Below are 16858 nucleotides of genomic sequence, written 5' to 3'. Positions count from 1 at the left end.
GACAGGTGGACAAATCAAAGCTTTTTTTATTTAAACAAATATAAGTATGCATATAATAAATAATACTATACAATAATAATAATAACATTATAAAAGTACAAATTGTCATGAATAAACTGAATAAAGCTCGCCGACATGAAGAAGGCGTGGAGGTAATGTTTTTTATATTTATGTAGAAAATAATAATTTTTGTAACATTTTGATTCTTTTTCATTTGTAAAGATATTTGCATATTGCTGTACATAATGTGTTTATTAAGCAAGGTGTACACATTTTGACCTGTATAAGCTCATAAATAATGTGCTCTGCGCTCCACTTTATGTAGCACAGTCTATTTCAGTTCTTCAAAATAGCTACACACCAACAATGCACCTTAACACACCTCTTTTCCAGACCGAAACACCTCTGAGTCCACAAAGTGACACCAATGGACTTGTTATTTAAACAACATGGCACAAAACAGAAAAATTAGGGGTGCGTTGGTCTGAAAATAGCAACTCATCACACCGAACATGTCTTGCGTCTTATTGCGTCGGTTGTATGATAGGGCCCAACGGGTGCCATGCAACCAGCATTCTTCGAAATACCCTTTAAGAATGACTTTAAAGCTGCCGGTTTAAACTACTTATTTAAAATGAGCTAAAACAACACAACACTTAGGTTGTTTTTGTTTTATGTTGAATCCACTTAAATATGTAAAAACAATTAAGTTAACTTAATCGATTTGTGTTGAGACAACATAAAGGAATTGTGTGGAATCTAGCATTATTTCACAGTGTATCAACAAAAGAAATAGAAACTCATAGAGGTTTAAAACCACATGAGGGAGAATAAATGATTAAGTCATTTTCATTTTGGGAGAACCACCTCTGTTGATACATCTTAATAATATCACTGAATATTACCAGAGTATGTTTTGCAAAGAAATGCTGTTTCAGTCTTTTTACTTCCAGATGTCTGTGAAATTGACTAGAAATGTTAAGGGGAGACTTAAAATCCCATTATTTTGCTCCTAGCGTATTTGAATAATTTGTATCAGAAACTCTGTCTGGAAGATCCAACTTCTAATGACTGAATATTTTAGCAGAACTTACAGTTCATCATTAAGACAAAACAAAAAAAAAAAAAACACTCCAAGCTATTCAGAGGAACAGTAATTGAAAAGTACAAGTCCTGGGTGGCTACAAGAAGACTTCAGGAAGTCATTGAATATCCCTGGGAGAACAGTTGAATCAATAATTAAGTAATGGAAAGAGCATAGTACTGCTGTAAATCTGCCTTCAGCTGGCTGTCCTCAAAACCAACTGACCGTGTTAAGAGGAAGGTCACCAAGAGCCTGCCGAAAGAGAAGTTTCTGTGGTCTTTAGAGTACAAAATGAAGCTTTTTGGCCATCAAATAAAACTCATGCTGGCCAAAAACTACACATGTTTTGTGAAGCATGGTAATGGCAGTATCATGATGTTGAAATGCTTCTCTAGTGAAAGCTCTCAAAGGCTTTTGAAACAATGACCTAAAATTACACCGGAATGGCTTAAATGTGACCTTGGACTACAAAACTAAGTGCAAATTTTATTTTGCATTGGTTTATTTTTAGAAATAGCCAAAATACATTGTTCAGATTAAAAAAGATAGATTTTTTTATGCCAAAACTCATTAAAATATTATATAAAGATCATGTTCCATGAAGATATTTTTAAATGATCTACTAAAATAAATATATTTTTGGTAATTTGCATTGCTTTTCAGTTAATTTAAACAATTTTAAAGATTTTTAAATATTTTGAATGCTCATATTTCAGGTTTTTATAGTTGTATCTGGATTGTGAGATTGACAGGCGGATTGGTGCAGTGGCAGCCGTAATGCGGTTGATGTATCGGTTTGTTGTGGTAAAGAAGGAGCTGAGCCGAAAGGCAAAGCTCTTGATTCACTGGTTAATCTACGTTCCTACTCTTAACTATATTCATGAGATTTTGGTCATGACCGAAAGGACAAGATGTCAGATACAAGCGGCCGAAATGAGTTTCCTTCGCAGGGTGGCAGTGTGCACCCTTATAAACAGGGTGATTAGCTCTTCCACCCGGGAGGAGCTCGGAGTAGAGCCGCTGCTCCTCCACATCGAGAGAAGTCAGCTGAGGTGGCTTGGGTATCTGTTCCGGATGCCTCTTGGGTGGTGTTTAAGGCATGTCCCACCAGGAGGAGGGACGATGTCTTTCGGCTGGCCTGGGAACGCCTCGGGATCCCCCCGGAGGAAATGGAGGAAGTGTATGGGGAGAGGGAAGTCTAGGGTTCTCTCCTAAGACTGTTGCCCCCACGACCCGGCCCCAGAAAAACAGGAGAAAATGAATGAATGAATGAATGTGTCTCAGTTGAAAGCTTATTTATTCAGCTTTTAAGTGATCAATCTCAATTTTTAAAAATTGACATTTTTTGGGGGGGGGGTTTGGGGTCCAGGGTCAAATAGGTTAAAGGCTTGGAGTGCTCAGATCAATGCAATTGCAAATTTATGGATGGACGTTACCTTGTATAGACCAATGGAATCTATCCACAAACTCAAGGTTGAAATTACTGGCATCTACCGAATGCTGCATTGATGGGGATAAATATTTTCACACATGATTATACAATATTTAATGTTTTTTAATTTTTATTAAATTTTCAGGCAAAACAGATACAACAACAAACAAGTGGGGGAGTTAATAATTTTTTTTTAAAGGTCATTAAAATTATAGATATTGCATATTTATACATCACAGACCTTCACAAGATCTGACCTCATAAAGTCAGCCCTCTGATGATGGAGGTAATGTTTAAACCCATATGCAACTAAATGGATCCCATCTCTCATGAAACAAAACATCTTTGCCATGTAAAACACAAGTAGTATCTTGTGCCATAAAAATTTTGTAGGGTGGGGGACAGGACAACTCTAAGGGCCCACAACAATTTGGGGCCCCCAGAGATACTACTAGGGGTCCACCAGACGCCCCTGATCTGATCTAAAAATAGGAAGAGTACATTTTGATTTCATACCGACTGTAATGCTCACTTAATGGGGGTGAACACTTATGCACACAGTTATGCACTAACTGCAGAGTTTTACTTTGTCATGCAAGAACATTTCTGACCCAAAGCTACATATGAATTGAAATGACTTAGACAATATTAAACTCCTTGAGTGGTCAAATCAACCTCAGTCCAACTGAGAATGTATGGATGGACTTGAAATAAGCTGGTTAGCAGAAATAATCATGCTGTTTGCAGTTTTGTAGAACCACTGAGAAATACTGCAGTGACCAGTGGAAGCTGTTCACGCAGACTCATGGCTGAAAATGCTAAATCAGGGTTTCTGCAGGTTCCATCAAGTCAAATTCAAGACATTTTAAGACCATTAAGAATAAAAATTTGGACTCATACAGGGTTAAACACAAAATATTTTGCTAATGGTTTATTATTAATCTGGGGAATCTTGTAATTGTTTTTAGTTAACAAAAAATACTGATTAGGGAAACACACTGATTAGGAAATTCGCTGTTAGAATGTCTAACAGTAGCTGCTAAAGCCTGATTTATACTTCTGCGTCAGGTGACTGGCGTAACCCACGGCGCAGGCAACGTGCGTAGCTGTGCATTTATACTTCTGCGCGCTGTCTCTGTCGGTCTGCATTAACACTTCCGAAACCATAGTTGGCAGTGAGGTGTAAATGTTCCTCTGTGTCGAGTTTCTTCGCTACTTTTTTGCTTTTCCTGAACATTTCCGGGATGTACAAGTGGCTCAAACTCGCTCATTTTGAGGCAGGAACCGGCGGTAGGGATGGCTGACGTGAAACTGACGTTTCGACACAGTGTCGAGATCCTGAAGCGCAAGTGTTTCGAAACACTGTACCGAAGCATGATCCGAAACACCCAGGTCACGTGACTAAAGTGTTTCGAAACACTTGGTCACGTGACAAAAGCGATTCAAAGCATCGATCATTTCAGAGGCGTTTTAAGACCCGGAGAATCTGCATTTCACTGGCATGATGTTTAAGTCTTTGGCTTGTATGGCCTAGTGGACTGTGCGTGTTAACTATGGAACTGTATGTCGAATTTATTTTGGGTTCGAATCTCGACTATTACAAATACTCCAAAATCATGATTTTATGTATTTTAATCATGTTACTGTTTTATGGTGTAGCCTAGATAGGATACAGCTACGGATACACCATCAATTTAGCATAATTTTTGTAACACTGTAAAACAATAATTCATATTTTTACAGTACTGTGATGGGTTTAGGTTTTGGATAGACGTAAATAAAATACAATGGGAAATTTAATTAATAATATAAATAATTATTGTTAACTTCTGGCCACAACTGTATCTGATCTAGTAACAACCCTGTTATATGAACAAAATACAAATTTATTTACAAATGTTTATTCGTATGTCAGAGCAATGTTGAAACAAAACGATACAATAACAAAGCATTATCAACTGGTATTAAAGCATTTCAATACACTTGTGACAGTCTGGATTCAAACCCATTTTTCCCGCATGGTAGTCACGTACTCTAACCGCTCGACTAAACCATGTGAAAATTCAAGGCTACAAAGTGGGGTTTGATACATCAATTTACTCAACTGTTCTTTGCTGAAGCTGTTTCAGTGAAATACAGATAAAATGACCACTAGGTGTCACCGTAGAGTGGTGTTTCGAAACGTTTCAAAGCTTCGACACATTTGCTTCGATAGTTTCAGTGTTTTACGAAGCCTCGCTTTGCCCATCACTAACCGGCGGACGTGCAACAACTTTAACTATTAGGTAAACACAAAACAAAACTTTCCATCCGGAGCTCCTTCACGGGACTCCACACTTGTAAACAATCGCTCGCGCGGCGTCGCGCCATTCACGCGGCTCTCGGTCCCGCCCAGACTCGTCAGCGCTACCAAGCCGACCAATCACAGAGCTTACGCTACGCGTCGTTGCGACGTGTAGTTACAATTTTTGAGAGGTGAACGTCAGTGACGGCGATGGCCACGGCGAAGGGCTATGCGTCAGCGCCGTAGCATACGCCGGTGTTTGACGCAGAAGTATAAATCAGCCTTAATTGTCAAGCCGCCTTTTCACTGCACACGACATTTGGACACGACTGTCGGAATACGCCCCCCTGTGGCAGCCGCACAGTGTTTTCAGTGTTGTTGTGCACCACGGGGGAGAAGCTGATTCTCACTGTGTCCGAAATATAGGTGGGCAAAATCAAGAGCCTTTATTCTCTGTGCGTTTACATAGTTTAATGGATGAATGAATACTAGAAACTCATAGACCGCTAAAATATCGGAGGGAATGTGGAGACAACATTAAAATATATATTTTTATTACTTTCTTACTTGCATTTAAAACAGAAAAGTTTTTTTTTAGTATAGACTTTTTATAATTCAAAAAATAACCAAATAAACTCCTATTTCTCATCTTGCGCGCACGGATCTGCTTGGACAACACTGGAATACATCATATCCGGTCAGCAGGTAGCATAAGGTCTAGTCTCAGGAGTTCAAATAATTCAACGGATCCGAATTATCAGCACACGGAGTTGATCAGAACTCAACGCAGCTCCCGGACTGCTCTCCATTGGAAATGAACGACTTCCGGTCTGTCGCTTGTCATGTGCAGTGGAAAGGAGGCTTCACAGCCATATCACCCTGCAGCCCAAGACTGGTTACTCACTTATGCCTAGTTCAGACTGCATGATTTTAGCCCGGATTTTGGCTCGCCAACAGGTTTTGAGAAATCGCCGACAAATGCCTGAAATCACAGGCAAATCGCTGCTCGTGCACGTGAGTGACAATCACACAGTATGAACTATCAAAGACGCGATCTGAGAGAATCGCCGATGAGTTGCCGATGCCTGTGAGATATTTGGCATGCTAAATATCTGGAGCTGTCGGCGATTCAAATCATGCCGTGTGAATTGAGTTTTGGCTGAAAATAACATCAGCGATCGCCTACAGCCAATGAGAGAGCAGCTTTCACTTGTGTGTGTATACCTGCTGCAGGCCAGCGGGAGGCTGGGGGAGAAGTTAAAAGCGCTCTTTTTCGGTTTATTTGGACCCACGAAATGGAGGAAAAACTAGTGGAGGTTTGACAGGACTCAGGAACAACCGTGTCTGTTTGACGTTTCATACAGAAAGAAATTAGTTTATTATCAACGTTGAGGAGAAATGACTAATTCCCTTTAAACCCAGGTGAGCAAATATGTACATTTTCTTCCCCATTAAAGGCTTCTTTCTCATTATGTAGTTAATAACAAAAGATAAACGACGTGTTTTTGGCTATGAGACGTAGTTTGGACGAAGTTGTCGGCGATGCTCCCTATAGTAAAGTCATGCAATGTGAATGTCCCTGTCGCCGATCCATCTTGCAGTGTAAACAAAGCAGCGACGAAACGCTAGCCCAGATAGTCAAGCAGTGTGAAAACATCTGTTTTGAAAATCATGCAGTCTGAACTCGGCATTAAGCTAAGCTGGGTGGAGTCTCGTCAGTACCTGGATGGCAGACCACATGGGAAAACTAGGTTGCTGTTGGAAGTTGTATTAGTGAGGCCAGCAGGGGGCGCTCAACCTGCAGTCTGTGTGAGTCCTAATGCCCCAGTAAAGTAAAGGGGACATTATACTGTCAGTGGGCACCATCTTTTGGAAGAGACATCTTGACTCTCTGTGGTCATTAAAAATCTCATTGTAGTCCTCATAAAGAATAGGGGTGTAACCCTGGTGTCCTGTCCAAATTACCTCCATTGGCCTTTACCTAACATGGCCTCCGAATCATCACTGTCCACTCTAACAATAGCTGTTGTGGGGTGAACGCACTGGTGCTATTGTCCTGTGGCTGCCATTGCATCATCCAAGTGGATGCTCTACACTGGTGGTGTTGGTGTTGTGGAAAATCCCACATCATTGTGAAGCGTCTTGGGTATATAGCCATACACAATAAATGCACTATATAAATACACATTACATTACAATTGTATCTATTTGCAAAAACTAAATGTACATTTAAAAATAAGACAGTATTGTTGGTAGGGCTGGGCGATTTGGCCTAAAATCAAAATCTTGATTAATTGAACATTTTAACTGTTAATTTTTTATAATTTTATTTTTATAATTTTATTTTTTGCCCTCATAGTTCACAAGTTTTGTACAGTAAATATGCTCACATATTACAAATGATTTTTGAATGAAGGGTGCATTACTTAATTTTAAAATAATTAAAGTGAACACACTATTATTATTTTGTATTGAAATATATTATTATTTACTGAACACTAACGCTGAACTAAAAATAAAACACACATTGCCTAAAACGCGGCTCTCTGTGCCGCCACTGTCGTCACCGCCACCAAATCAACCAATTACAAAGCTTGCACTACGTGTAAGTACATTAATTTGAGAGGTGCGCAGGTATGCGAAGGCTGCGTCAGACTGTACTAGTGCCCGTTGGCAGAAGTATAATATCATATAACGTATAAAACATAATATAATAAGTATAATTCAGTCTTAAGCTGCGGTCACACTGCACTTTTCTTCCCATAGACTTTCATCATATGCACGCAAATGCGTAAAACTGGAAACGCAAGGTCGTGCGTCAAGTTTTGCAGTTCACTGCGCTAGAAAGTTCAAGCTTGGTGAACTCTGACCTGCGAAAGTTAAGTTGGTTTTGGCACATATTCCTGACACATTTAGTGATAGACGGCAATAACTCAAAAACCTTTTGCCATAAAAAGATATAAAGTGTGTTTCCTACAAATAGACGAAGCTGGTTATGTTTCACAGCTGTCGTTTTCTTTCTTTTTTTTTTTTTCGCTCGACATAACGACCACTGCTGCTCAGTTTAAGCCGAGATTTTATATATATATATATATATATATATATATATATATATATATATATATATATATAATTTTAATAGGCTTAACCTTTTATTTTTTTGTCAATATTTTGTAATGTTTGCTATGAATTCTTTCATTTGAAGCTTTTTGTTGTCCGATATTTTTTACATCCCAACGTTGACAGATTGCTAATCAATAAATAGCTATAGTGCTATCTGTTAGTTTTAACCTTAGCCAATGTTTGTGGAAGGCCATAGATGTTTTGGAAAATAGTAATAGTAATGTAACTACCCCCATCAGTCCTTCCACTAAAAAATTAGATCTATTTAGCAATAACGTTAATTGCATTGGCATATTTATCTAATGTTTTCCCAGCTTGTAGTAGTCGATCAAAAAGCCATTTAGTTTCTTATGACTATACACTAGCAGTGGAATTTATTGCAATGTGATGGGGCGCCACCTGAAATCTTGCCTAGGGTGCCAAATTGGTTAGGGCTGGGCCTGCAACACAGTTAGGAAAAGTAATTGAAAAAATTGGACAGATTCTGAATGTCGATTTTGATTACTTTTAATTAATCACCCAGCCCTAACTGTTAGTCATAGGATGATGTCAGCCCAATTGAGTTAAGTGAGCTATACTAGGACAAAGCAAAATGGATACCTGTTTAAAATGATTGAAGACGTACAACACGATATTTTCAGTGAATTTAAGACTTTTTATGGCCTAAAATTTAGTTTTTTGGGGGGTTTTTTTTGGTTTTTATTTAAGACCCTGCAAACACCCTGTAAATGCTGATGGGGGTAAAAACTTATGCAATTGTTTTTTTTAACATATATAAGCATTTTTTCACTTTGACATGAGTAAATAATTCTTGTTCCTCGCCACTGGCTTGCTTGGTTTGGCTCTTGTGGAGCTGCGCATCGATGGATTTGCTCTTCAGTGTTCAAACCTTTAGCAGTGAAATTAATCCCCAATAAACTGAACTTCATCTCTGAAAAATGGACTGACAGTTTCAATCTACTAGAACTTCTATGTTAAGCTGCTTTGACACAATCTACACTGTAAAAGAGCTATAGAAATAAACATGAATTGAATTGATAAATGACAAAAAGCAAAGCTAATTAAACTATTTAAAAAATATATTTATTTTTTAATTAATTAATAATTTTTTATTATTATTATTGAGTGTAGAGCTAAGGTAGTGTACACTTGTGTTGTGAAGACCATGACTCAATTTTTCACACACACACACAAATAACTAAATAAAGTCCAGTTATATTTCATATGCTTGAGGTAAATTAATTGAGCAATGTTTTAGGTGTAGTCACCTATCCTTGCAAAATAGGACTATTCTCAAGTGTGTTCTTAAAAGAAAAAGACACAACGCAAAACCCCACAGCTGCACTATTTATGAGGAGGTCTGAAAGTAATTTCTTCTCCAAATCCCAAAACACTGGCAGAAATGACTGTCTACAGCCAATTTTTCGAGACCTACATAATCAAGGTGCCTAAATAATTCATAGCATCACTAATCCGCGTTTCCACCAGCACAGCACAAAAGTCAATGACTATTTGACAACCGAGCAAGAGAGAGTGACATAAAAGTGCATATGAGAAAGCCAGAATACACGGCCTTTAAATTTGACAAGACAGAAATATGCTGGCCAAAAGCATAATTGGATATCCTTTGTGTTTTTATAAAGGGCCCTGGAAGGTCTGTTTATCTTTTTTTTTTGTCCCTCTACTGCCCTCAAGTGGTAGAACAAGAGACAAGTGCATTTTTTTCAATATTTCATGCCACGTTTAGCAAAAATAACATGGTATAAGTGAAAAACATTATTAATTTTAATACATTTACATGACAAATTGCAACTTAAGTGTCGGGCAAAAACAGATAAGAGCATTATTAATAAACACACCGAATTGTTATAAAAGACATCTGAACATCATTTATACTATTTGTTGTCATCCTCTGATCCAAAAGTAGGCATTTTCCACCAACATATTCTTTATTTTGTCCTTTTCCCCCGCAATATTACAAAGTCATAATGAAGCGCCTGACTTGTTTTAGGTACTCTGGCTTCAAAAACTCCTGGAGTTCATCTTTTTTCACCCAGGCAAATGTATTCTTCTCTAGGGGCAAGTGCTTCTGGCTGGACATCACAGCTTTGAAGAAGAAAACCTTGGCTCCGACGAGGCCCTCTTTCTGAACGTCTTTTGGGTATTTATACTTGTAAAATCCACAAGGTGCATTGCCAAGGAAAGTGGCCTTCAGATCAGCACCTGCAGAAATCGGATTAAACATGAGGTTAATAATTTAACCTGAAGCACGTATCATTTATGAACGACATTCTTGTTATTAGGGCTGTGCGATTTGGTGAAAATATCTAATTGCGATTTATTTTTGACAGATATTTCATTTGATTTGCGATTTAATTTTGTAGTCAAGCTTCAGCTCAATACTCTGTATCATAGCTTCTTACTGCTAAAATGCAGTGTGTGTTAATTAACAAAACGAACTGAAAAGATATTAACTCCAACTTTCATTCAAATTTGTTTATAAACACTCAGAAATTAAACACTCATTTTTCTCTAGAGCAAACAGTAGTGAGTTATGGCGTTAGTCATCTTCTGTTGCCTTCATGATGTTTTTTTTATATGGTGTAAACAGCTGCAAACAAATTGTACTTTGCTACAATTTTACAACAAATTGTACTTTGCTGCTACTCGCTACTAGATTGAGTTTCACTGGCCTGTTGTGCGTTTTTAGGTGCTGGTTGTTGTATTTCCTTGATTTGTGGCAACAATTCTGCGACAGCTCTTACAAGTGATCTGTTTTTGTTCGGTGTTTGTGACTTTGAAACCAAAATATTTCCATATTACCGACATGCTGTTTTTCTTTGATATGAATTAGTCTATTAATGCTTCTGAAGCGGCAGACACCATCATCCCACTTGTCCGCGCTGTCCGGTTTGTTTAATTGTGGGCTTTCCACATAGTTCGGTTGCGCAATTCTGATTGAGCAGAACAAAAGTGTGCTCACTCAATTGAGTGAGCTTCTATCTGACATTTTTGTCAAAACTTAGTTATTGACATATTCTTATTACAAGAAAACGTATTTACATTATGGGATGTTTTTTATAAGTTGTTTACATTTTCAAGACTTTTTATTTAAAAAGCAAATGTTACACACATACTGTTTGATATGAAATGAAAAATCTTTAAAGCTCAATACCTCAAAATCATTCAGAACGCAGATAGAACCTTATAATTCCAAGGTGACGATTTGCTCAGGATGGCTAATTGCCAAATAACGACTGCGATTCAATTTCAATTAATCACACAGCCCTACATGTTATCACTTTTAGGCTAAACGTTTTTTTTATCATGAAAACTTTGTCCCAATTTATTTATTTATTTTTTTATAAACCATACTAAGCTTTTCTATACCCAAAATGTGTTTGTTCAAAATCTGCATACTTTTTTGGCCTGTTTGAGATCAATGTTGCCAAATTGGGTTTTTCTATTTATCTGCTCATTGGTTGGCACAAACGCCTCACAGCAAGAAGGTCGCTGGTTCGAATCCTGGCTGTATTAGTTGGCATTTATGTGTAGCGTTTGCATGTTCTACCCGTGTTTGCGTTGGTTTCTTTCGGGTGCTCCGGTTTCCCCAAAAGTCCAAAGACAGGTGAATTGGATGAACTAAATTGGCCATAGTGTATGTGAGAGTGTATGGATTGTTCCCAGTACTGGGTTACAGCTGGAACGGCATCTGCTGCTTAAAACAAATGCTGGAATAGTTGGTGGTTCATTCCACTGTGGCAACCCGTGATGAATAAGGGAATAAGCAGAAAGAAAAAGAATGAATTTATTTATTTATTTTACAAGCCATACTGAGCTTTTCTCTAACCAGAATGTGTTTGTTGATAAATATCTTTTTTTTTCTATCCATGTTGCCAAATTGGGTTTTTTAGTAATCAGACTGTATGTTGAAATGTTTTTAGGTGACAAGACAAAAAATAATTAACAATCATTAAATAAAAAAGCCAATTAACAACAACAGCAGTAATAGCTTTTTAACATTGTAGGTGATCAGATTTTGAACTTATTAACATATTTAAATAATCCCTATGCCAAAATGACATAAAATGTCAAAGCTTGTTAAATTACAAAAATATATATATATATATATAAATAAAGTAAAAAGAACTTAAAGTGTGTGATCTAGGCCTGAAATTGACCGAACCACATCAGTTTGCGCCACCTTCTGGGTAAAATTGACAAACAAGTCAATTCTATCAATAGAAATCATACAAAAGTTTTAGAATTTTTGATTGTTGAATAGTTTCGTCTAATGTCACGAGACATGTCTTGTTAGATTTCTTGGATCTTGCCAAGAACATTGATATAATTTATTCCCTAATTAACACAACTTTCTGTCCACCATCTTGAATTAGTTTAAAAATCTGTTGTTTTGAATTGGACTAATATATTGTTAGTCCAATTGCCACCAAATTTGGCTCAGACCAAATTTATAGAATTCTTCAGCTGCTCTGCAGCTTGTTGCCATGCTTGTTTATCATGTGGCCGCTAGGCTGCTTGCCACCGATAATTGCTGCTTGCAGCTATATTTAGTATTTATGTTCATATTTTGGACACAATTTTGTCTGTTATGGTGGTTACATGAGCATGTGCAATATGACCATTTCACTGTCAACCCAAAAAATTGCCTATATAAAAACAAAAATTGCCTACATAAAAACACTTATACATTTTATAAATACCACTTTTAAAAGTATTTTAAAAAATATTCTAACAATTAAAATAATAATAATATATAAGATAAAACTATAAAACAGTTTTTTAAGGTTTACTTTTGATAAAAATTGTACAATTCACATTTCTAAATATTTCATTTAAAGTCTCTCCAGACAAAAATTGTTGTCTGATAACATTATAAATAGGGCATTCTACAAGAATTTTTAACAGTTTGGTTTTTGCTACAATACCGACATTTTGGGTTCTTTAGGACATTCAGGTTCTTCTCCTTTGAGTAAATGTTCATGTGGGAGTAGGATGTACTGTATAGTGTAAACTGAGATAGTTTTTCAATAGCTATAGTTTTTTTTTTTTTCAAACTCAGTCAAATGGCAGACTTAACAAAAAGTGTTTCCAGTCTAAAATGCTGTTTTAAGACACAAATACACACGTTCAAAAGCAGCCTTTATTATCTGCAGTTTTATTTCTGCGGATAACACAACAATGTATCTGTGTTTTCAAGGAAATACGTGAACATAGATCAACATCACATACATTTTTTTTTTGGTAGTGAACGTTTTTGAGTGGAGAGCTTTTGGGCTGGAAATCAGTAACTCAATCTGGCAACGCTTTTAGTGACTAAATATTTTTTTCAGCTTCACCATAAAACAAACAACCTGAAGCAAATGACTTCAATATTACAATAGAAATATTACCTGGAAGACTCGCAAGGGCACGTTCGGCCGTCTGTCGAAGTGTTTCTCCCGTCTGCCACTCAATCTGAGGCAGAAGCCAAATCTTTTGACTGCCAACATCCTTCTGTACCAGCAGGACGAGACTATCTGCTAAACAACGCTCTAAGGAGCTCATGTCTGTCTCACCGTCACCTGCAACATGATTGATGGAGAGATGAGCTGCATGGCATATTCAGCAGCTTTAATTATTCTGAAATGTCCTGAATAGGCATGGGCCGTTATAAGATTCTGATGGTATGATAACCTTGGATAAAAGTATTACAGCAATGTGATTACTGCTCTAAAATTTATTATTTTTAAATGTCTGAGTCAAAAAAACAACAACTTTTTCCCTCATTGAACATAACATCATTTATTTTAAGAAACATTTAAAGTATTTTGGAACATGTCAGGCTGAATAATTAAAAAAAAATCATGAAATTCTGCTGTCTTCATTAGTTTCTTTACAAACTGAATGGATTTTCTTTGGATATATTTCTTTGCTTTGGATATAAAGTAAGCCACTGCTCTGTTCAGCATGCTTGGATGTTTGTTATTAAGTAATTTGTTTTTTTTAATGTTTGCTGAATCGTAGGCTGACCAGTAGATTTTGATGTGGAGGGTCTTTTTCTGTTGCCTCAAAAAAAACTTAACTTTTCCAAAACACAGTAAGCCTTTGAAACCGGTTATCATCCCATGTCCAGTCACGAATCGAGAAAAAGCAATGCTTGTAGATTGTTCACCTTGTAATCTCGGAGCTGGTTGAAACTGCTTCAGATTCTGTTCCCAAACATCCTCCAGATCCTGCGCTGTAACAATCTTTTTGTTTCTGTAATCGTCCTCCTCATCCGAATCGTAATCTTCATCTTGTTTCCGGCTCATTCGAGCAGCATCTTCCAGGACCTTCACCTCATGGTCCGCTAGCAGACTTTTCTCAAACTCGATCTGAAACAATAAGCAACCGTAAATGAATTGATAGAAAGCATATTAATAGACACTCAGCATAAACAATGTTACATTGCATACTATAATAATTAGAAAAAGCATGTTATGGAAATTGGAGGCAGGGTGGATCAATGGTTAGCACTGTTGCCCCGAAGCAAGAAGGTCGCTGGTTCAAGTCCCAGCTGGCCAGTTGGCATTTCTGTATAGAGTTTGCATGTTCTCTCCGTGTTTGTGTGGGTTTTCGGGTGTTTCGGTTTCCCCCGCAGTCCAAACAAATGCGCTATAGGTAAATTGGATAAACTAAATTGGCCGTAGTGTATGAGTGTGCATGGGTGTAGGGCTGCACAATATATTGTGTCAGCATCGATATCGCAATGTGTGAATCTGCAAGGCATATCGCAGGATCTCAAGAAATTTCAAGTTAAATCATTTGGACACAAGAAATTATCCGTTGTTTGAGTTTATATGCTTATAAACAGAAGAAAAATTACATAAATTCTATAGCATTGAAGAAAAATATATTATATTATTTATTAAAAGGGGCTGCATGGTGGCACAGTGGGTAGCACGTTCACCTCAAAGCAAGAAGGTCGCTGGGTCAGTTGGCGTTTCTGTGTGGAGTTTGCATGTTCGCGTGTGGTTTCCTCCGGGTGCTCCGGTTTCCCCCACAAGTCCAAAGACATTTGCTATAGGTGAATTGGGTAAGCTAAATTGTCTAAAGTGTATGTGTGTGAATAAGTGTGTATGGATGTTTTCCAGTGATGGGTTGCAGCTGGAAGGGCATCCGCTGCGTAAAACATATGCTGGATAAGTTGGCGGTTTATTCCAACAAGTGAAAAAAATCTTTTTATGATTTCCTTTTTTTGAAACTGAGGATCTATATGTAATTTTTTTTAATTGACAAAAAATAATAATCTTTATGTCTACTTGTAATGTTTTTAAAGCTGAGATCAACTCCACAGTAAAACAAACCAACCAGAAGCTGTTTAAATCAATGGCACAATTAATTACCAAAAACAAAATACAGTGAGGTAAAGTTGGTTTTGTGTTCACACATTCAGACTTTCTCCTTATCAATTTAAATTCAGAAAAATATTATCTGCAAACTCTGAATAGTGAAATCATATTACCAGCCAATGGCTATCAAATTACAACACCGTTCACAGACAAATAAATAGTGCTAATGTTGATTTGAAGTCATGTTTACGTGTGATTTCAGACCGAATATTCAAAGAACCATGGTTAACAATATAGAGAGCATGTGACAAGTTGTCACTGAGCGAATAATTATTAGTTTATTATTAGTTTATTAGTTATTAGTTTATTATTTTTTAGTTGTTGTTGTCATCAAATTTATTGTACTATACTCTGTGTTATCTTACATTTATCAACTTCTCACAACCTAAACAAGTGCTTATGTACTGCTTTTCTACATTTTGTATGTAGTGTTTGATCTTTTATGTGTGTGTGTGTGTGTGTGTGTGTGTGTGTGTGTATTCCTGACCAGATATACCCACAAGTATAGCAATATCAGTACATTTTGGCCATATTTTGGTCCCCATGAGGAAAATGACAATATAGTATAATATATAATATTCAAAGAACCATGGTAAACCATATAGAGAGCATGTCCCAAGTTGTCACTGAACGAACGTGTGAATATAAAACCAACTTTGCCTCAATAATTATTAGTTTATTATTTTTGAGGAGTAGCTGTTATTGTCAGCACTTTTAGTGTATTATACTCTGTGTTATCTTACATTTATCAACTTCTCACAACCTAAACAAGTATTTATGTACTGCTTTCCTACATTTTATATGTCGTGTTTGTTCTTTTATGTGTGTGTGTTTGTGTATGTGTGTGTGTGTGTGTGTGTGTGTGTGTGTGTGTGTGTGTGTGTGTGTGTGTTCCTGACCAGATATACCCACAAGTATAGCAATATCAGTACATTTTGACCATTTTTGGTCCCCATGAGGAAAATGACAATATAATATAATATATAATATTCAAAGAACCATGGCAAACAAAACAGAGAGCATGTCACAAGCTGTCATTGAACGAATGTGTCAATATAAAACCAACTATACCTCACACTCAGCCTTAAAATAAGCTAACGTTAAATAACGTACAAAAATCTATATAGCCTACAAATAAACAGCCGTTACTTTGTACCATTTTCATAAACATTGTGATGCGCGTACTGTCCATTTTAAATAATAAAAACTAAGGCGATAAAAATACAATATAAATGGCTCTACGAATTCTGTCTGACCTGACGCATCAGCTCCATGAAGTCCTCCTCTATGGGGCTCCTGTCCTGAGAGACTACAGGCAGTCTCTGCAGACACACAGCTCCATGCAGCGCCCACGGAGATGCAGCTCCCGCAGTTTTAACATTAAGCTTTGCCCACTGTTGCCTAGTGGACGATACATTTCTCACCCCTTTGCTTAATATAGCTGTAGTTATTTTCCTCCATAAAGGTTGACAAACTCTAGCGAAGGGCGCAGCCATGTTGCCCACACGTGCTCACGCAGTGCATTGCGCAGTTCACGAAAT

General features: G+C 37.2%; 1 protein-coding gene across 1 annotated transcript; it reads right to left on the bottom strand.

Moving 5' to 3' along the window:
- Positions 1-9694: 9694 nt before the first annotated feature.
- mrpl46 (mitochondrial ribosomal protein L46) lies at positions 9695-16844 on the bottom strand. Its single transcript, NM_001002518.1, is given in 4 exon segments — positions 9695-10146; positions 13338-13508; positions 14099-14300; positions 16574-16844. Coding segments are annotated over 4 exon segments (861 nt in total). The 5' UTR covers positions 16814-16844; the 3' UTR covers positions 9695-9898.
- Between the last annotated feature and the right edge of the window lie 14 nt (positions 16845-16858).

Source organism: Danio rerio, chromosome 7 (genome assembly GCF_052040795.2).
Source record: "Danio rerio strain M-AB ecotype USA chromosome 7, GRCz13ab, whole genome shotgun sequence".
NCBI lineage: Eukaryota > Metazoa > Chordata > Actinopteri > Cypriniformes > Danionidae > Danio > Danio rerio.
This window is presented reverse-complemented; position numbering and strand designations above follow the sequence as displayed.